This window comes from Saccostrea cucullata, unplaced genomic scaffold (assembly GCF_032062105.1).
Source record: "Saccostrea cucullata isolate Sc308-1 unplaced genomic scaffold, CSIRO_AGI_Scuc_v1 ctg1603, whole genome shotgun sequence".
NCBI lineage: Eukaryota > Metazoa > Mollusca > Bivalvia > Ostreida > Ostreidae > Saccostrea > Saccostrea cuccullata.
In genome coordinates this window covers 3913-26527 of record NW_026928907.1, presented here as the reverse complement: position 1 = coordinate 26527, position 22615 = coordinate 3913, and the positions used below count along the sequence as shown (strand labels likewise).

The following is a 22615-nucleotide window of genomic DNA, read 5'->3' as shown; positions in this document are numbered from 1 at the left end:
ATATACAACCACACCATTTGTGTTTTTAAAAAGTGTGTGCATGTTTTCTTTTGTAATTGTTATAAATAGTGATTTAATTGCAAATTTAATCGCGAAAATGCCGCAGATTGTTAGTGCTATGCGTAAACTCTGCAACACAGTAAAATTTTTAACGATGGAGAATCCTGCAATGTATATGTATACTTCTATATGATTAAACCAAATTACACGACGTTATTATCTTATCTCATCGATAGAATGAGACACAGTAGATTATTGTAAGACTCTGATGATTAACAAAGATTTTTTAATGGGAACATTAGAAATAAATCCGTTATGCAGGTCTATCAAGGGTGTAAGGGGATTTACGGGTTGCATCCCATGCATGTATTGTATGGATTAAAACCCGGTTTGTATCCGCGTACACCCTTGATTGAATCTTGATAACTAATATTGTCGTTTAACCTAGACAGTCAAGTTTGACCAACTTTCAAAACATTGAGCCTAGGTCATAACTTTTAACATTTACTATGGCTTTTATGTTCCACATGTGTATACTCTTCCCAAAGAAAAGCCAACACTTTTACCTTAACCCTGGAGTTTTGCCTTCTGTCAGAAAACTTAAACATTGACTTAAAATATTGAACACTTAGTGCAAGTATCATTATATATCAATGTGTTTTTCTTCTAACAAAACTTTCTTATGGTTGCAATTAGTTTTGGCAATTTGATTTTGACCTTCGAAATAAATTTTTAACAAAATGTACTTGGTTATAACTTTTGAACGGTTTGTTGCCTTGACCATTCAGTGTGACTTGCATTGAGAAATTTTAACTTCCAACATGATCTGTCATCTGTCACGGGGGCGTCCCTGTTTTGAGAAAAATCTTTATATATTTACATCCACTGAATATTTCCTTCTTTTTTTTTTCTTAAGGAAACCCATGGCGTTAATCAGTGCATGAACTACACTATGCATGTCACCTGTACATATTTTTTTTATCAGTGGCTGTTCCATCAATGAAATATACAAAGACGTTCGAGTCATTAAACAAATAACTAATCTATTTAATCCTATTTTAAATGATTATTTAAACAGATATAAATATAAACAATAAAATGTCTTTCTTTGGTTGTTAGTACGGGATGAATGTCGCAGCTATTGCAGAAAAAAATTACATAACTCGCTAACGCGGGTTATGTATTTTTCTGCAACACTTGCGACCTTCGTTCACGTACTAACAACCAAAGAAAGGATTTTATCGTTTAACAAGTGTATGGCTACATAGAGATTGTGTGAATGTGCATATATTTAAAATTGAGTTCAATTAAATATGGTGTAAAAGTCTATTACAAAGACAGTTAGCATCCACAAAGAGAGTAAGAAAAAAGTTTAAGAACATCTAAAATAATCATCATTTCAATATAGCTAAAAAAAATAGTTACCTATGGAGAAAAGGATACACCAATCTAATACAAAAAAATCTTTACTATGCGTAGGTAACAAAGAAGGGTTTCTTAGGCATTTTTTTTAAAATTTACATGATAGGGTAGAATCAATTTTGTGATGATCTTTATTATTACAGATAATCACCTAAATTAAACTGCAAAGAGTATGGGGAACCTTTTCACAGAAGGTAAGAAGATTTGAATGCTTCATTACGTCATCTTTAAATAAAAAATTGCCCATTCTCTACAAAGAAAAAAAAACTCTCTTAAGAATGGCCAGACTCTTTTTCTTATTCCTTAATTTTCTCATTTTTTCGTCAACATATTTTTGATATTTAAGAATAAAGCACCTACATATGTATTAACCGACCCGTAATTTTTTTTCTACCATGAGTCGAGAGAGGCTAGCCTTTATCTTTTTTGAAGATAGTCTAAGACATTTTTATTTCTACCATTACATAAATTAAAACGGTGTAATTTGTTCTGTTTTCTGGTTTACATTTTCGCTCAACTGGTCGAAGAACAGGAAAGCTCATGAACATATTTAATCTATCTAGATTTATTTCTCAATAATATTGGGTTAATAACATACAATAAAATTGAATATTTCCATTTCTATTTGTTTTCTCTATGATAACTCTTTGGAAGTTAGTGGAGTTGAAATCTTGATAATTCTATAGCTACATATCAAGTAGATACAAGTCTGTCCGTCTTTTATACATTAATATTCGTGTTCCTCTCAAGAACCACTGAGCAAAATTGGTAAAAAGTATCATTTGATAGAGAGGTTAAAATTATTTAAAGGTCAAATATAATATTTATGTGAAAATTCATAATTATTCATTATTATCAGCCTCTAGAATAATATTAATAACATTCTGAGGTCTGTTTAATTTTTTGTCACCAATTTCCATCATTAAATGTCGTTTAAACTTACCTGAGTGACAAGTGGATCATTTATTGTAAATCGCTTATCTCCCTTGTTGCATGACGCCATTAGAGACAATGTGAAATAGGAAGTGTATACTATATTGACGGGTTTGGAAAATTATTGTTCTCTAGATGCTGTCATGTGCGCTTTGAACTTTAATAATAATTCGGGACAAGATATGAGTATATTTATTTATTGTTTACGAACCTGAAATTGAGAATACTAGTATTCATATTAAATTGAGAAAATAAAAGAAATGGTTTTGAGCCCAAAAAAACATACAAAGCTATAAATATGACCAATATTTTTACATAGATCAGTTTACAGGCACGTAGCGACAGGGGAGGGGGTGCAGAGGGGGCCTCCCCATTTTTTCACAAACATTACGCTTACTAGGATTTCGAGTTTGGGCAATTCCCCCCCCCCCTTTTTTTTTTGTTGCTTGTCAACTTTTAAAACTTTTCTCTGGCTGCCCCCTTTCAAAAACGATGCTACGTGGCTGGTTTAATTAAATATAAAATGTCTGACGGATTTCTTGGGTTTCTTTCAAAATTTAAGTCGTATTTTAGTTTCTCAGTTTATAGGTTTTAAAGCCCCAATACTGTTTGAAGGGAAAGGTTTTAAAATTTTTATTTGAATTATTTTGTAGTTACAGTACTGTACTACACAAGATGACAGGCGCCTGAGATTTTGCCCTCTCTCTCCTATTGAAAATTTAACTAAGACAATATACATGAATTCCTCGTCTACATACCAATACCATGAATACTTTGATATTTTCCGTTTTTGTCAAGTTACAGAGATTGTCCCTTTACAGTATGTGCTCAGTATATTTACATACATGCATTACGCGGCGCCAAGTCAAAAGAACAAGTATCTTGCCGTAAACTACCTCTAGCATGCTGTCAAAGCCATAAAAAGTACTTGTAGTTTTCATAAACCGTAAAAGAACAATTTCTAAAACTTGACAGAAAACGGAAGATGATAATCAAATATCGATTTATTGAGTCTATTTATTTATTTATTTTTCACTCATATGAAGACGCCATCATTTGCCGGCGGAAAGCTGAAAATTTTGTCCTATGCTCGGCACTTAGGGCCATTGAGCAAGGAGGGATCTTTTTCGTGCCAGCACCTACAGCGACACGGGACCTCGGTTTATACGGTCTCATCCGAAGGACCGTATCAAATATCAAAGTATTGGTACGATAGACAAGGAAATTATTATTTGAAATGATAGACAAGGAAATGATTATCGTGTCCAAAAATATCTCGGTGGGGGTGGTGGATGTACATCAACCATTTTTCAGGTGCCTGCGCACAAGACGGAAGGTTACCGAGGCGGTTATATACCCATCCGAGAAATCTGCGATAAGAGAGATGTACAATGAATAAACGTAGAGTAGAAAATGATAGTGAAAAAACTATCTGTATGTTTTTATCGTGTATATAAATGTTATATTCTTTTAAACAAACTAAATAAATGTTAAGCATATGGTGAGCAAGGGAAGCAGACTGAATATAAAAAGGGGGGGGGGGGTAATAGACAAGCCAAAAAGATTCTTGTGTGTGTGTGGAAGGGGGTAGTCTTTTTCTTATATATAAGAAATACTAGTATAATGAGATGCAGGAAAATGACCTTACTGTGAAAAAACGGGAAAGGGTTTGTTACTAACCTTTCATGAAAATTTCCTTTTTAAATTAGAATTTTAAAAATATTTATATGAAAAAGTCAGGGAGCACCCCCCTCACCTATAGTTCGTGCCTGTAGGGCAATTTTCCTCGGATAATATACTTGTACAGAGTTGGTGATTTCATTTCTTGTCAGGATATATAAATGTTAAGTATAATGTCCGTCTCAGATATTATTTTCTCAAGAATGCGTTTATTTACTTCCATGCAGTTGCACTTTTTGTCCCCCGCTTGAAAAGTGGGGGATATTAATTTGGGTTTGTCCATCCGTCTGTCCGTCCGTCCGTCTTTCTGTCTGTAACGCTTTCGTTTCCACACGATATCTCGAGAACGCTTTGAGCTTTGGCAATGAAATTTTGCATAGCAACTCCCTATGGACTAAAGAAGACCCCTAATGATTTTGAGGTCAAAAGGTCAAAGGTCAAGGTAATAAATAAGCAAATTCTGTCTGTTATAACACTTTCGTTTCCACACGATATCTCGAGAACCCTTTGAGCTTTTGCAATGATATTTTACACAACAACTCCCTGTGGTTTAAGGAAGACCCCTATTGATTTTGAGGTCAAAAGGTCAAAGTTCAGGGTCGTAAATTTATACATTCTGTTTGGATGAAACACAATCATTTTCGGGCGATATTTCAAGAAGGTTTTGAGCTTTTGCTATGTAATCTTATACCAGAACTCCCTAGAACCTCTCTCACTCCTCTCAAAGTGCCCCGCCCCGTTTGTTTTATTAGTATTTATTGTATTTCATGTCGCTATTTTTAGCACAGGAACATGAGGAGAATTATTACGTATAAAACAGGTTCTCGGTGGACTATATATTCTTATTACATCTATTAGAACTGTTTAATAAAGGTTAAATTAGACGCCATGCATTGCGTAAAATTTTGACAATATCAAACGTGAATATATCCATGTATGTCACTTCATGTTTGTATACAATTGTCACTGTATTACAGCAGCTCCGTGGTCTAGTGGTAATGTCCCTCGCTCCGCGTGTGAAAGGGCCCGGGATCGCGTCTCGGACGATCCATTTTTTTTGAAATACTTTTCTTTTTTTACTAAACGATAGTATTCAGCATGTGAAATGAAAAAAATATGAGGTCTGGCTTGTACAAACTCATCATTACAGTGTGATAAATATTCCATATAAAAAAGAATCTTCTACGCACATAATAAACAATAATCCATCAAACCTTTATATCCATATTAGCATATTTTATTTGTTTCGGTATACATTTAATAATTCTACAAATTCAGTGAAGGGGATCCGAAACCCAATCCCCCCCCCCCCGACCCCGAACTGCGCATGGTTTACTTTTCCCTAAGCGGGGGACACAAATTCTTTGAATTAGCTTGTTTCTATTATTATATTATCAAAAAATAAAACTTCAGTGTTCATGCACACAAGTGATTGTTCCTCCATATTTTACTGTCCACTTCATTTGTTTTTCTGCAGTATTTTTTTCTTTGACCGGCGTCTTGTCATAGTTACCAAAACAGCATATAAACTAAATAAGGATGGAGAAATTCATATTAATTTTTTTTTTTAATAAAAGCGCCTTATGACAAAGATTTTACGCAATGCATGTCTGTAGGAAGCAATTTCCATTTGGGGGCAAAACAAAGAAATGTCATTTCGGAAGGATCGAGATGGGCAGACAAATAAAAATTCCTTGTTACGCATTAAGATTCCAGACATACGTACAGTTATCACGGGTGCTTGGGGACGGGGGAATTCATACCCTCTGATACTGAAACGGAAAGTTCTGTTTTATTATCAGAGTGTATGAATATTTAAAAATGTAAAAGGCTAGGTTAAGCTTAAATTTTGGATTGTTCATTTGTAATCCTTTGTGATATGTCATAGAAAATATTTAATTCTTAAAATGTCAAAGAATCCTTGGGGTTTCACGGGGACCCCCCCCCCCCCCCAAAAAAAAAAGCACCAGTGTGATAGCAAGATCTTCGGATTCCCACGGATGATAAATTTATATCCGATGATGCAGTAAATTCTATTGATCTGTTCATTGTTTACCAAAGTATAATTTACATTTAAAAATCCGGTGTACATGTATCCCCTGTTCAAACAGCCATGAAATGTAAAGAAAAGAATTCTATAATTTTTCACGAGTGAAAGTCTTGGTCCCATCTATGTATGATGAATAAGGAACAATACTTAAAATCATTTTTTGTAAACATCTCTGCGGTAATATTAAGTGATTGAGTAAAAGCGATTCTGCGATGGTACTTGGTCAGAACTTTGTAATTGATTTTCATTTCCACTTTCACCCTTACCGGCTTTTCCTTGATTGGCTCAAACATACAAAGCCTAGCTATTCTTAATTGAAAGATCTACACGTAATCCTGGTATATCAACATTTATGTTCCCTAAAATTTACCATTCTTTTAGATAATCAAGAGTAGTTATATACTATGCTTATATAACTAAGATTCCGTAGAGTGTCTCGAATGACGTCACAAAAACGGGAAGTAACTCTATTAATGAACGTTATTTTTAGTGATAATTAAACAGGTAAATACAGAAAACAACGAGGTTTGAAATTAAAGGAGTATTATAATTCCCTCTTTTTAACTTTTATTTACAACATAAATCATTTACAAGCATATCTATTTCCTTTGAATTTGACCTTTAAATGAATGACCGATCTTCCTTACAAGGGCACATATTCAAATATCACAAAATAAGATTTACCCCGGTAGTCGTAAAAAATCTTTTCAAGAACCACTAGGCCATAAAAGCTAGAACTAATGTGGAAGCATCCGAGGGGGGGGGGGGGTGATAATGTGAATTCTAAGTTCTAACAAGCTAATTCAGAGAATTCGTGTACCCCGCTTAGGGAAAAAGTCGGATCCCCTGACTGAATTTTTTGAACTTATATATGTATACTGAAGCAAATAAAATACATGTATGTCAATATGCATATATCGATTCTTTATCACACTGTAATGATGATTTTATGACTTTGTACAAGCCAGACCTCAATTTTTTTTTTACATTCTACATGCTAAATACTATCATTTAATAAAAAAGAAGTATTTCGAAAAAAAAGAAAAAGAAAATGGATCGTCCGGGATTCGAACATGGAACCTCTCACATGTAAAGCGAGAGACATACCACTAGACCACGGAACCACTTTCAACTGATGAAAATGATATGCAAACATGAAGTCACATAAATGTACATGTATATATATATATATATATATATATATATATATATATATATATATATATATATACTGTAAACCAACTTTTATTCGCGTGCGAGAAATTTTCGCGAGGTTCGTGAGAGCATTGTCATCGCGAATATTTCTCGCCACGAATCAGTCCTAAAAGTCTCTGTTTCTATAAACAACAGATCTAAAGAGGCTTCATCGTGAAAATTAATCGACGCGAACTAGTTTATCCCTGGTAAATCGCGAAATAAAGTCGTCGCGAATAAAAGTTGGTTTACAGTATATATATATATATATATATATATATATATATATATATATATATATATATATATATATATATATATATATATATATATTCACGTTCGATATTGTCAAAATTTTACACAATGCATGGTATCTAATTTAAAATTTATTAAACAGTTCTAATGTAATAAGAATATAAAGTCCGCCTAGAACTGATTTATACGTAATAACTCTCTTCATGCCACTGTGCTAAAAATAGCGACATGTAACACAATAAATACTAATAAAACAAACGGGGCGGGACACTTTGAGAGGGGTGAGAGGTCCTAGAATGTTTTGGTATAAATTACATTGCAAAAGATCAAAATTCTCTTCAAATATCGCCCGGAAAGGATAATGTCACACACAGACAGAATGTATAAGTTTAAACCTTGAACTTTGACCTTTTGACCTCAAAATCAATAGAGGTCTTCCTTAGGCCAGAGGGAAGTTTAATATAAAATTTAATTGCAAAAGCTCAAAGGGATCTTGAGATATCGTGCGGAAACAAGTGTTTCAACAGACAGAATTTGCGGATTATGACCTTGAACTTTGACCTCAAAATAAATAGGGTGATTCTTTAGACAATAGGAAATTAATATGCAAAATTGCATTGCAAAAGCTCAAAGAGTTCTTGAGATATCTTGCGGAAACGAAAGTGTTACAGACAGACAGAATGACAGACGGACGGACGGACGGACAGACCTAAATTAATATCCCCCACTTTTCAAGCGGGGGACAAAAATCATGACCCCCGATGGGGCCGAAATTGTGAATCTAAATTTTTCATTGAAATAGACATAAATCTTTTAACGTTTTCATCTAAAGAATAACTGGGCCAGAGTGTTGAAACTTATGTGGAGTCATCCTGAGATAGCATAAATTGTATATTGTCAAAATCACAATCGCGGGAATATTGTTTGGCTACAAATGGAAATCAAAGTGTATTTTTTTTTCTTTTTAGATAAATATCAACAATATTTTTTAAAAATTCTTCTCATAAACCACTAGGCCATAGACATTAAAACATAGATGTAAGCATCTTTGGGTATTATAAATTTTAAATAGTGAAAATCTTGTTTCCCGGAAGTAGGGTGGGCTACACAATAATAAAAACGATGTTTACATTAAGATACTGTGAAATCACAAATTTTTGTGGGGGTTTAATTTTCGTTTTCGTTGTTTTCTAGGTATTGAGAGACCCACAAATTTATGTCCACCACGAAATTAATAAATGTATATTTTTACATACATAGCTTCTCAACAATTCTTCATCCACAATTTCAAATCCCCATGAACCAAAAGTTTCTACTCAAACCACAAAAAATTGATCCCAATTTAAGTAAATGTGATTTAACAGTATATATATAGAAAAATATTTTGAGAATCTTCTTCTCAATAACCACTGGGACAGGAAATATCCAACTAATATGGAATCTAAGAAAGTGTAGATTCTTAATTATTAAAATCATACCCCTTTGGAATAAGGTGGACCACATTAAATTTTTACGTATACATTGGGAGAAATCTGAAAAAGAACGTCAATGACAGTAACTAAGGAGAGCTCTCAGTTCTTTGGACCTTTTGTTCAGTAAGAATCATGCAGAAAGTACTGCTTGTTTTACGGTTGACAACTAAAAAATATCTATAATACTAGGCTTTATTTCTTTCAAAAGTACTTTTTCTGAACAATAGCAATCTTCAAGAAAAGGTATACAAAGCGCTAAGTTCATTTTATGCATAAAGTGACCCTGTCCATGTATCAATTCCATAACTATTATCCTCTTTCCCATTTTATATATGAAAATAAGTTGAACTTTGTGCTTTCTTTTCTTAGATTTTTTTTTTTTTTTTTTTTTTTTTTTTTTTTTTTTTTTATGAAAATCCAGATTTTGGAAACAGGCTTTTAGAAATTGCAATGTTCTTGAAATTTGCAGAAAACATGCGTATTAAACTACATTCAGCAAAGAATTAAAATATGAGCCCAGCCCACGATCCAAAAAATAAAATCTTTGATCTTCAGAAACAGATCTTTCATTTTGCCTTTGCTTATTTGGATCAGAGGTTGAGCTCTATTTAAAATACCCGGTATTTTTAAAATACTTCATGTTAAGGTCACTTTCACAGGAATTTACAGGATATAAGGAAAATGACGAATTTTATGATGTTATAATGAATTGATTACATGAAAAATTACGTCATGATTAATAGATACATGGTCACCTAAACTCCAAATGATAAATACTGTATTTGCAAGTTAAACTGACCGGTTTTGATTTTTCAGAAAATCTCAGGGCCAAATAGAGGCCCCAAGTGGCTCTTGCACTTTATTTATGAAAACTGTATTTGAAATAAAAATAACTAAAAATTATTTTCTATGACAGAAGCATATTTTGTGGTGTTTTCTTAAGTTAATAACAGGCATTGTCATTTAATCAATTGCATTTTTCCCTGTACTATTTATTTTATTTAAGAAGCTGGAGCCTTAGAATCCGAACAGCGGTCCTTAACTACCAGGTTTGCAGCTTGGTGGAGAGGTAAAATATATTACTTATTTAAATAATTCTTTGTTTCTTTATTTTTTTTATTTACCTTAAATGACAAATGTAATAAAAATTAGGTAATTTTAAAAACACATGCTATATTTTTTTTTAAATAATTCATTAGTGAAAAGTTTTTTTTCTTTTGTTCTTCACTGAATTTAAAAAGCTTATGTGTATTAACATGTATATAAACTACTTAATGTAAATAATATGTATACAGTTAGGGGGTTGTCATCTTTTTTTGAAACATAATATGGATAAATAATACTTGATTGTGAATTTTTATTTTTCATTATAATTTTATTGATTATCATGTACATGTATTATTACTTACTGTATCTTGACTTATTATACAAGGAGAGGGTGAACATAGGCCTTGCCTGTTGCCCAATCCTTATTGAATTATTCAATAAAATATGCTTAAAGTATATAAACTACTAACCAGACCCAACCTGACACATAAGCAGTCCCAGAAATAAGTCTCCGGGACTACTTTGAGACTACTCTAAGACTCTCATGGGACTGTTGTGGAACTGCTCTACAAAGCAGACCTAACAGTCCCTAGGACTGTTTTCTGTGACTGCTTTGTTCTCTTCTGCATGAAAAAGTTTTTTTTCCGAGTGACAAGAAAGCTCTGTCCCTTGTGTATTCTGAATTTGAAGGCTCCTTGTTGTTTTTTGTTTTGTTTTGTTTTTTTTTTTCACTCTCAGTAGAGGGAGTTTTAAATAGCTAAAAATGGTTTCTAAAAATGTTTCCAATTAGTATAGATCATTATACTTGCTTGATAAGTCCAGGAGCATTTAATTTACAAATGTTATCTATAATTTTTTTTTTTAATTGCATTGCATGTAGCCTTCAAACAAATCCTAAAAATTTAATAAATGACCATGACATAAAATTATGCTACTATTCTTCTGCCACATAAACAACATGAATAATTATTGGATTTGGAGGATTTATTAATGAATTCGTTTTTTTTTTTATAATTTATTAGCAAGTTATAAAAAGAGTACATTTATTTTAAAAAAATAAACATTTGATAATATAGAAAATAATTACTTAATTCTTAATGTGTTAATTACCCGGTCGATGAAAATGTATAAAATTGTGTCAACATCTGAGGTTGCAAACGCCTAACAGGTCATAATTAGCAGAAAGTCAGTACGTTATTGAGTATCAATGTAACGCATCACTGAACATGCTAGTGAACAATGACAGTAATATCAGTATATTTGTAAGAAATCTTGATTCAATAAACGTGTGTGTGTGTGAAATTTCTTTCAGGATTAAATTTGAGTATAATCTGAGGGATCTGTTTTCGTGTTTCACGGATATTCACTCGAACATTTTGAAAATAAACACTTAAAAGTATTGTTGTTTTCTATTATATGGGGTCTACAAAATGCACTTAAAAGATAAAGAAATTGGTATATCATTCAAATTTAACCATGACTGAAAAATAATATTCAGCAACATAAATAAAAATAAGATTTTTTTGAATGCCCCAACACTTCATAAAAACGCCTCCTGAGTATAGTATTGGGAATCAGCTTAGCTCTGTTGATGCATCCTGATGTAGCGTAGGCCTCGACTGTGTGGAATCATTTTATTCGTGGGGGTCAATGTTTGTGGATTTCCAGAAATATCTGATTCGTGGGGACGTATTTTCGTTGAGTGGCGTTGACCAAAAGGTCTATTTCGTAATTTAACTTTTAATGATTGATAAAACAAATATTTGTATAAACGTTCAAGTGGAGGTAAATTCGTAGTATTGGAATGTAACGAACCTTTGTCCCCTACGAACAATGATGATTCCACAGTATTTATTAGAAGTTTTAAATTTTTGGAAGAAAAGGAGCAATTCAAAATTAATTTTATATGACTGTACAAAAATAGGTATGGAAATCAATTTCAATCACAGAAATTAATTTGTTTTGATGACAGATTGATTTACATGTATCACATACATGAAATTGTCTGTAAAATATTGATGTCATTACTAGGTGTGAAATTCTTCTTCCTTCAATAATGCTTTTTTGTATTATGTACTGATCAGAAATGACTGTTGCATTGAATTATTAAGATTAATTGTTACTTCTCAGAATCAATACTTGATATCGCGATTACTTAATTTAGCGGAACTCTTTCGCGATTGAGGTAGGACACGTCTGTTGGGTGGGGACAAAGTGCTACTGAATACAATGTAAGATCGATCATTGTAGAATTTATAAGGACAGATAAGTAAAAAATCCTGGTGGAATACCTTGGTAAACAACTGCTGAACTAGCCTGATAAATTTTTGATAGGAGCCAATCCTAAATTGTTACATTTTTAACGATATTTTGAACTAAGCGGACTTTTCTCGTTAAATTATCATTGAAAATCGTCACATTTAAGAGCAGATAAAATATTCTAAACTTTCCTTATTTGACAATCTACTATTTGGAGTTCAATATCTGGCAAAACATTGTGCTTTCGGCATTAAATTGTTCGAAGCAGTCGATTTTCACTACTAAGACCTTTCTTTAATTCCCCGCAAAAGAGCGGTAGTAAGTTAGATAACAGCGAGGTACTCATTGGTATTCGCGATATTACGTATTTCGACTGCCTTTTTAGTTACATTATTTATTGGTAATTTTATTTCTGGGTAAGCCCCGCCCATTAATTAAATACATCCCGTCCACTGGAACTGCTTTCAGGGACCACTGGGGCTTGTTGGGACTTGACCTCAGACTGCTCTGGCCGGGACAGCTTTGGGACTGCAGTCCCAGAAAGCAGTCCCCATAGACTGCTGTGGGATTACTTTGTGTAAGGTTATGTTTGGTTAGTACTGTATCATTCACGTACTGATTTCAAAATTTGTTTTAACCTTTTTTTTCAATTTTGTAGGACCTTGGCTTAATCTGAGAAAATGGAATGATGTTGGGGTGAATATATTTACATATTTGAAGACAGTCTTCATTCTTAACCAAGTGTAAAACATCAGTCATTTAAAAAAAAGACATTTATGCAATTTTAATCACTCAAAATACTAACATGGCTTTCAAGTGGAAATTAATTTCACAAATTAGTTTCATCATTTTGCCCTTATTTCAATAATTGATGCATTTGTAAAAGGTACTATAAATCACCTCGTTATTCACTAATTCATGAATAATTAATATAAGCATTTTTAAAAGAATATTTTACTTTACCTTTTCAATATGAATGTTATCTGATGTATGTCGCTTGCAGAAGAGCACTGTGAAATCATATGTGTCTGTCTGACTTAATTTTCCTCGTTTTCGTGGTATGCAAAGTCCCACAGATTCATATCCTCCAAATAAGAACAATTTGTGAATATAGACTTACGCATTCTTTCTTCATCCAAAATATCAAGCCAAACAAGAGGCCCAAGGGCCACATCGCTCACCTAAGCACATTTACTAGGAAAAAGCACATATCAGATCAAAACTGAAAGTTAACTGTGGGGGGGGGGGGGGTTGAATTTTAACCCACCGGGGTGTCATGATTTGAACAAAGTAGAATCTACACTACCTGAGGATGATTCCTTATAAATAGAAAAATATCACTAATCATGGCTTTGAAGTACTTGAAAAGAAGATTTTAAAAGGTTTCCCTATATACCCCTATGTAAAACTTTGGTCAGCCATTTTTGGCCCACCCTAGCCCCACGGGTCATAATTTAAAGAAGCTTGAATCTACACTATCTGAGGATGATTCCAAATAAGTTTCATCTTTCCTGGCCCAGTGGTTCTTGAGAGAGAAGATTTTTAAAGATTTTTCCTATATATTCCTATGTAAAACTTTGGTTGGCCATTTTGGCCCCATTTTAGCCCCGGGGATCATGATTTGAACAAACTTAAATCTACACTACCTGAAGATGATTCCACATGAGTTTCATCTTTCCTGGCCCAGTGGTTCTTGAGAAGATTTTTAAAGATTTTTCCTATATATTCCTATGTAAAACTTTGGTCGGCCGGTTTTGGCCCAACCCTAGCCCCGGGGGTCATGATTTGAACAAATTTGAATCTACACTACGTGAGGATGATTGCACATGAGTTTCATCTTTCCTGGCCCAGTGGTTCTTCAGAAGAAGATTTTTAAAGATTTTTTCCTATATATTCCTATGTAAAACTTTGGTCATCCATTTTGGCCCCACCCTAGCCCTGGGGGTCATGATTTGAATCTACACTACCTGAGGATGATTCCACATTAGTTTCATCTTTCCTGGCCCAGTAGTTCTTGAGAAGAAGAATTTTAAAAATGCTATTAATTTTATTATTATTTGAACAAACTTGAATTCCCTTCACCCAAGGATACTTTGTGCCAAGTTTGGTTGAAATTGGCCCAGTGGTTCTTGAGAAGAAGATGAAAATGTGAAAAGTTTACGACGACAGTCAACGGACAAATTTTGATCAGAAAAGCTCACTTGAGCCTTCGGCTCAGGTGAGCTAAAAATGTGTTCTCAAACTACAAAAACAGCTAGGATCACCTCATCGAAATTGGCCCTGCATTGCATATATTAATTAACTCAGAACCAATGTCCAGTTTGAAATAGATAAAATTAAGATATTCATTTCCTATATAAAAGGATTCCAGTATACAGAGTTTAAACAATGTTAAACAGGATTGTCGACTGATTACCGGGTATGCTCCTGAATGTCAAGAATGTAGGTTATTGAGCACCTTCAGCAAATAATTCAAATATCATACCATCCCGCAATCCAAAGCTTTTAAGTATAGAATATGTGTTTAAGTCTTGTAAAACAATACTTTCATTTCATTATTATAGATTTAAGATCAAAGGTTGAATTCTAAACAAAATTTTGAAAAAGTTTGAATTTATCTGCAATTTCCGAGGGCATTCTCGGGACTTAAAAATAATGACACCATTTATGACGTCATACCGTAATACATAACCTTATATTTGCATATCCACTGCTCTCTCCCACTATGAACATGTAGTCATCAACTGCGTTCATACATGTAGGACTGTAGACGCAAGTGCTCTTGGTATGAGTGCATTTGCACTATCACACTCATGTAGAACACGCTCTGCTACATTTGTATTGCGTTCTAAGAGGTTTATATATGAAATGTTTCGTAAAAAGAATGAATATATGTTTTTAATAATATTCTTTGAAAAAAAAAAGAAATTCAGAATATTTAAAATTGCTAATTTATATCTTTAAAAATTCAATTTTAGTCAATGTATTTAATTGTATAATAAAACGTTTCAAAAATTTAGAGAATGGCTATATTTTTATTTTTTCGTATCATGCATATTTGTACAAAGAACGATAACTTCACACTTGGATAATAACATTCAGAAAGAGAAAATTTAACTAGTATATCTACTTCAAGAATGATTTCAGCTATTAAAAATAAATAGAAAAACTAAAAAAAAAAATCATAGAAAAGCATTCTGGAGTAATAATCATTATAAAAGCATTCTCATTTTTCATCATAGTGTTAAATTATTGATTTTCGTCGGAGGGTTTCAATAACGTTGATCTATGACGTCACAACTGCATCAAAACAAAAATTAAGAGAATGTGATGACGGTGCTGCTTGTAGCCAGATAACTGTGTTTGAGAGGGAAATACTTAATAAATTGTTTGTGATTTTTTTAGAGAAAAGGATCATCGATCAGGTGTACTGATTTAAAAGCCGTATGTTTTTCATTATTGAAGACAAGAAACCGCGTCCTTATGTTAGTCAGGATTTCCTCTGATATTCTTGAAAAACTCAAAGAATGCAAATATAAGTAATAAACAACGATTATTCAATGAACCTGGTATTATGAATAGCAATAGCTCTGCTGGCATATTTCCCATGATGCGCTAGCGTGCATCATGGAATATGCCAGCAGAGCAATTGCTATTCATAACGCCATGTTCACTGAATAACGTTGTTTTTTTTCTTAAATAAAAACACACACACGAAAAAAACTCAATATTTAATCGATATATAATTAAACTAGACCCAAGTGAAATCTAAATTTTTTTTCAACTTAAACCGTGTATCTTTTATTTTTCAGAAATTTACAGAGGGTCAAAAAGACCCAATGTCAACCTTGTTCTATAATGAAATTCCATATTTTCTTTGAAGAAAAAAGGACAGATGAGAAGTTACGTCCGCAACATCAAGAAGAGACCAGATGTTCCATTTTTCAACTGTTTATTGATTGGCCAAATTGCAAACGGAAAAACCTCATTTATAAACTCAGCTGTTACTGCTATTGCTGATGAAGGACGCCGCAAAAGTCCTTTTACTGTGTATAGCAGGGGGAAAGAAAGTACAACAAAAACAGTATGAATATTAAATTTGTCTGAATTCCTGTTTGATTCCTATTTAATTTTATTTTCAAAAATTTTAAATGTCAAAAGTTACATGTGGGTATCGTAACGTAAATGTTTGGTTAAATGGAATATGTGTGCACTATCAATCTAAAACAAACAAATTCCTTTTCATGCAGTATTGATGCTTAGACGAATACTTGGGCATGTTTGTTTAACGTTAAGCAATAATTCCAAAAATATTTTTTTTAAGTATTGGTTTAAGGTTGTTAGCAATAATGCTCAAAATGAGAAAACAGTATTGGTTTATTTATAATGAGTATTATTTGTAATTCTTGTGACATAAATGATAAATATTTAAATTAACTTTTTTAGTTATGCCTCTGTCCGCTTCTAGTTAATGAAGACGAAGACGTTAGATTGAGATTCTACGACTGTAGGGGTCTTCACGACATTGAATCTTTGTGGTTTGATGATATCATGAATATCATAAATGGGCATATCTTGCCAGGTTATGAGGTGAATAATGTTTTGCTAGTGTTTTTTAAAATCAAAATACTAATGCATAACTAATACTTTTGTTTACAATAAGCTAACTTTGAACCATTCATTTTGACTAAAATGCCATTGTCCCCGAACTTTTAAGACAACTCTCTCATTTACTCTCTTCTTAAAAAACATATTTTTCACAATGCACACAATAATCCTATTCTGAAGCATCGCATACTTCTTGAAATACAAGTATCACCACAAAATTAACCTGTTACTTTGTATTCTTTAGACAAAGACCTTTTGTTATTTGTATCTGGAAACACAATGGTTTTTCATTAACTTTATGTACATTCTAAGCTTAATTGTGAGTGTCTATTCTGTACACAATGAACTTTTCATTGTGTGGTTGCTATCTGCCAAAATCAATTCTTAATATTTGATATCGGCAGGGTTCGACACTAACGGTAGCCCGCTGGCCCGGGACAACTAAATATTTAGGTCGGGCTACTAAACTTGTCTTTAAACTTGCCCTGCAGGCCTACTATAATTTTTTTTTACTACACACTTACTTAGAGCAGCTTAAATAATCAAATTGAAAAATGAAATAAACATTGTAGGTGGGGAAACAAAACATATTTTAGGAATAATAGAACGGCAATTTTATAAGCTTCCATATGCATATAAGCATTTTTTTTTATAACACCAGAAAATGTTTAAGGACAGTTGCTGCATTCGTAGTCTTCTACTATTAGAAATATTTTAAATTATGTCCATGACGCAGCCAAACAAATTAACATTTTAATTGCTAGTACCTATCAATTTTATGGAAATTTTTAGTAAAATAAAAAAAAATATATTATGCATATAATAATAAGATTATTATTGAATTTTTCAAAAAAAATATATATCTTAGGTACAGTCATAGAGTGACATAAACTTTACCCAAAATACAGCTAGAATGCAGGATTTGGCTTCTCTATTTTCAAAATTTCCCGGGGGATGCAACCCGTACCCCACCAGCGGGAGGGGAAAAACATCTCCCGCAAACCCCCTCCTGCATCTACCCCACTCGTTGCAAAGCAACTCGGCAAGCAGCTTCGGCTGCTTGGACAACTAATACATGAACAGGGCTAGTAGAAAAAAGATATTGCTAGCCCTGCTGGCAACTATGGTTTCTAAGTTTATATTTCATTGCAGTTACGTGTATCTGTATTTGTTTGTATACTGCACTGATCTGTACAAATATAATTGTAAGTTTCTTTTGTATCTAATATTCCTGTATTAGACGAAATATTACGTTATTATTGTCACTACCGAGTGCTGTATAGCATACGTCTGTCTACTCCAGTGTCGACTGATTACACTAAACAGTGACAAGTCCTTCCCTTTTTATAGGAATCTGCAAGTTCACTATAGCGATTCTCCGAGCAAAAATGGCGGACACAATCCTTTTAGGAATCATGTTCAGCTTTAATTAAATAACAATGTATGTGCAAAACGGTACCTCTACTATCATTATTTAAGTATTAGGGTAAATATTGAATATATATTTTTTTTTCATTATTTAAGTATTAGGGTAAATATTGAATTTTCTGTGTTTATGTCATACTCAGAATCATTTCTCAAAAGCAATCAGTAAATACGTGTAGTAAAAAACACTGAAAAGCATGCATTTTTTAACTGACAAGAGGCCAATGGGCCACATCGCTCAACTGAATATGTTTGACCATGCTTTTATTTACTATATTTTCCCTTTGTAATACCTTTTGTGACCCAACCCTACCACACAGTTCATAATTTGGACAATTTAAAATCTGCACTACTCAACAATGCATTCGCTTGAGTTTCAGCTTTCCTGGCCCAGTTGGTCCCAAGAAGAAGATTTTAAAAGTTTTTCCTATATATTTTGAACAATTGAAAAACTTTGGTTCCCTACTGTGGCCCCGCCTTACCCCAGTGGTCATCATTTGAACAATTACAATACTCCAGGATGCTTTCACATAAGTTTCAGTTTTTCTTGCCCAGTGGTTCTTGAGAAGATTTTTTATAAAAAAAAAAAAAAAAAAAAAAAAAAAAAAAAATCCTACAAATTTCAATGTAAAATTGGATTCGAATTGTGGCCCTGTCCTTCCCCCAGAAGTAATAATTTTAACATTTTAAAATCAATACTACCCACGGATGTTTCAACATGTGTATAAGCTATTCTGACCCAATGGTTCTTAAGAAGATTAGAAAAAATAAAGAATTTTCCAATATTTCAATGCGAAAACTAGGGTTTCGTATTGTTGCCTCGCCGTAACCCCGGGGGTCTTGATTTCAACAATTTAGAATCTACAATACCCCAGGATGCTTCTACTTGAGTTTCACATTTTCTGGCCCAGTGGTTCTTAAGAAGATTTTTAAAGTTTTTTTTCCAATAAAACTCAATTTTCTATTGTGGCCCCGCCCGAACACCTTAGGCATGATTTAAACAATTTAGAATCTACACTACCCCAAGATGTTTCAATTTGAGCTTAAGCTTATCTTGCCCATTTTTTTTTCATATTTTCAATTTTTTTCCCTATATAATTCTATGTTAAACTTTAATCCCCTAAAATGGCCCTGCCCAACCCCAGGGGTCATGATTCAAATAATCTACACTACCCCCAGGATATTTCCACATTAGTTTTAGATTTTCTGGCACAGTAGTTCTTGAGAAGACTTTTTAATGATCCCACCCTATTTATGTAGTTTCTTCCCTTAGAAGAGTACTTGTCCCTTGAAAAAATTCTTTACCTAAGGATGCTTTGTACCAAGTTTGGTTAAAATTGGCCCAGTGGTTCTTGAGAAGAAGTCGAAAATGAGAAAAGTTTACAGACGGTCGGACAGACGACGGACAAAATGTGAAAATTGTGAAAAGGAAATAGACGTATTTCCTATGCATATAGACATCCGCTACTTCCAGAAATTTGAAAAAATTTTAAAAATCTTATTTAATAAACACATTTACTGGAACTTACATATGACTTCAATGTCATTTAACACTGTAAAAACAAAGGACACACTCTACCATATCAAAGTGAATTGTTCTTAGACTGTATGACACAAACATATATTTAGGAATTTGATACCCAGACAAGGATCTCGTCACCACATAGAAGTAAAATAGGTGTAAAATTCTTTTTTTAAATATTTTATTTTTAATTTCAACTACAAAACAATCAATTTCTTCTTCTTTTCAAACAAGTTTGATTCCAATACTCCAATTACAAAAGAACACGAAATGTACCGCAAGGATCCGAAACTAGCTGACAAAATGCACTGTGTGGTATATGTTATAAATGCAACAGCACCAAAAGAAGCTTTGGCAACAAAAACAGCAGAGGAAACATTTGAAAAAATAAGACAAGAACTCACTAAATCCAGTAAGTTCACTTAATACCAATTTTTAACAGATTCATTAATTTGCTTTTTTGACTATTTTTGACTGTCGATCCGTGGTTACGATCTGTTCAGATTTGTACTGTTATTTTAGGTTTTTGTTACTGTTTAATATACCAAAATGGTATAAACAAATGTATATATAAAACAAAAGGGAGTTAAATTCATAAATATTTTCTAAAGCTTTCATTGTGAAGGGCCCTTTCCCTTTTCGTTGTTGTATCAGAAAAAAAAAATTAAAAACGAGAACATAAAGATATTAATTTTTCGTTTTGTTTCAGATATACCACAGCTTATTCTGATGACAAAAGTAGATAATTTTCATAAAAATTTTCAAGAGGACCTCGAAAAAATATTTTACAGCAACTATGTGAAAATGATGAGAGATTTTATTGCACAGTACACTTCACTGACAAAAGATCGAGTTCTCTTGCAAGCGAACTACTGTGGTGAAACGTCTATCAGCCCCCAAAAGGATTTTCTTACATTATACAATTTACAAAAAATTGTCGAGAGTATTGAGGATTATATTAAGTACGTACTTATGAAAGATTAGTTTTAATGTACAATTGTGATGGGAGAAAATATTAACTTTTACCCAACAATTTTGCATGTCATTTTTATGATTTTTATGAATTCATTTAATGTCAGTTATAATCCTGAAATAGGCACTGCTGTTTTTGAAGCGCTATCTCTTATCATTTTAATGTTTCAATGTACAGAGAAGATAATATACCGGTAAAAAAATTGAATTATTTTGAACTGTTTAATATTTAAATATATACATGTATAACTAGATAAAAATAAATTAATCAAATTTATTTGTTTTACCATTTTTTTGCTGAAGATGATTCAATAATTTATATACCAGAATTTCAATATAAAAAGATTTAAGGTTTATTTTCATTCATTTTTTTTTATTTCATGTTACTTTTTACAATATTATAAGAAAACTTGCACTGTCTATGGGCTTAAATGTAAAATTCAATGTGCAATGAACTGGACAAAAATCAATTCCTATTGTCGCACATTGTAATCTTAAAAATATGCATGCCTTTTTTACGCTCATATAAACAAATACTTATTCTTCAGTAGTCATACACAATACAGAAGATCCACAATATCAATAATTTGAAAAAATTGACATATAGACACCTCAAAGTTTTGTTATATATAAAGTGAGATTAATAATTGAAAAAAAAATATCGCCACAACATTAAAATGTCATGTAAATTATTAATGATATTTTATGAAAGAATAAATCATCAATTCACACTTTAAGAAAACAGACCTCTTCAAGTCAATAATTTTAAATAAAATTACTCAAAGCTTTTTTGACAACAGATTTTGCTGAAACTTTCCTCATTGTTACAACTTGATAACAGAATCATATATCAAACAAAATTTGCAATGTACGTGTTTTGGTTGCCATCTTTAGAAACGGAAACGTTTAAAATTGAGATTTAAAGCTTATATTAATCTTTATTGAACCTTAAAAACAGACGAGGAAACCAAACAAAGCACTCTAACAAATGCTGATAGGTTTGTTTTTAATAAAAAAAAAACAGATAAGAAATGTAGGAAATATATATATATTACGTGGTAACCATAGGCTACTTTTTTTAATGCTAGAAAAGTATTATGATAACTACTACATGTTCAAACTCAATTAAACACATATTAAATACAATATTTCACGTTACAGTGCAGGGAACTAATTTTGTTACATAAACCAGCATCAGGATCAGCATAAGTAGGATCAGGATAGAGCTAGCATCAGCATCAGCATTTAAAAAAACAGCATTACTTGGATCAGCATCAGCAAGCAAAGGATAGAACTAGCATTGACCTATTTTAAAACCAGCATTGACCTACTTAAAATCAGGATTATCCTGGTTTACTAAAACTACAGATTGATTTTCACAAAACGAAACCGCAAAATAGACATTCCTATTTCAGTCGGAAATAAATACAAAGAATGTATTTCTTGCAGAAAAATTGGCCAATATAATCCTAAGATTATTATTAAATTAATTCAATAGCAATAACCCCGTGATATTTTCAAATCTGAATCAGCTGATCACCAAACGGAAACGCTATGGAGTCTACTGGTGAGGCCACGATTGCTGATTGAGATCGGTGATAAAGGGGTAAGTAGTTAGGCATGCACATGAAAAATCAGTTAAACAATACAATAAAAGTATGATATTGTGAGTATGACTAATTACTACAAAATTCCGTTGGGTTTTATGGGCATACACATGCTACGAAGTTTTTCAATCCGAATTTCCTCTAAATTTACGGAAGTCAGAAATAAAAG

General features: G+C 32.5%; 1 protein-coding gene across 1 annotated transcript; it reads left to right on the top strand.

Annotated features, from left to right (window-relative positions):
- The first annotated feature begins 10028 nt into the window (after window positions 1-10028).
- On the top strand, window positions 10029-20982 carry LOC134279145 (interferon-induced protein 44-like). Its single transcript, XM_062761509.1, has 6 exons — window positions 10029-10075; window positions 12971-13008; window positions 16196-16396; window positions 16759-16902; window positions 20102-20279; window positions 20577-20982. Exons 3-6 carry the CDS (start codon window positions 16208-16210, stop codon window positions 20849-20851), a joined length of 786 nt encoding a protein of 261 aa, XP_062617493.1. The 5' UTR covers window positions 10029-10075; window positions 12971-13008; window positions 16196-16207; the 3' UTR covers window positions 20852-20982.
- The last annotated feature ends 1633 nt before the right edge of the window (window positions 20983-22615 follow it).

Bases quoted from the DNA above. Each gene is read 5' to 3' on its own strand.
- LOC134279145 (XM_062761509.1), top strand. From the start codon at position 16,208: ATGAGAAGTTACGTCCGCAACATCAAGAAGAGACCAGATGTTCCATTT. The intron at 16,397-16,758 runs GTATGAATATTA...TAACTTTTTTAG, and splicing joins AAGAAAGTACAACAAAAACA to TTATGCCTCTGTCCGCTTCT. The intron at 20,280-20,576 runs GTAAGTTCACTT...GTTTTGTTTCAG, and splicing joins ACAAGAACTCACTAAATCCA to ATATACCACAGCTTATTCTG.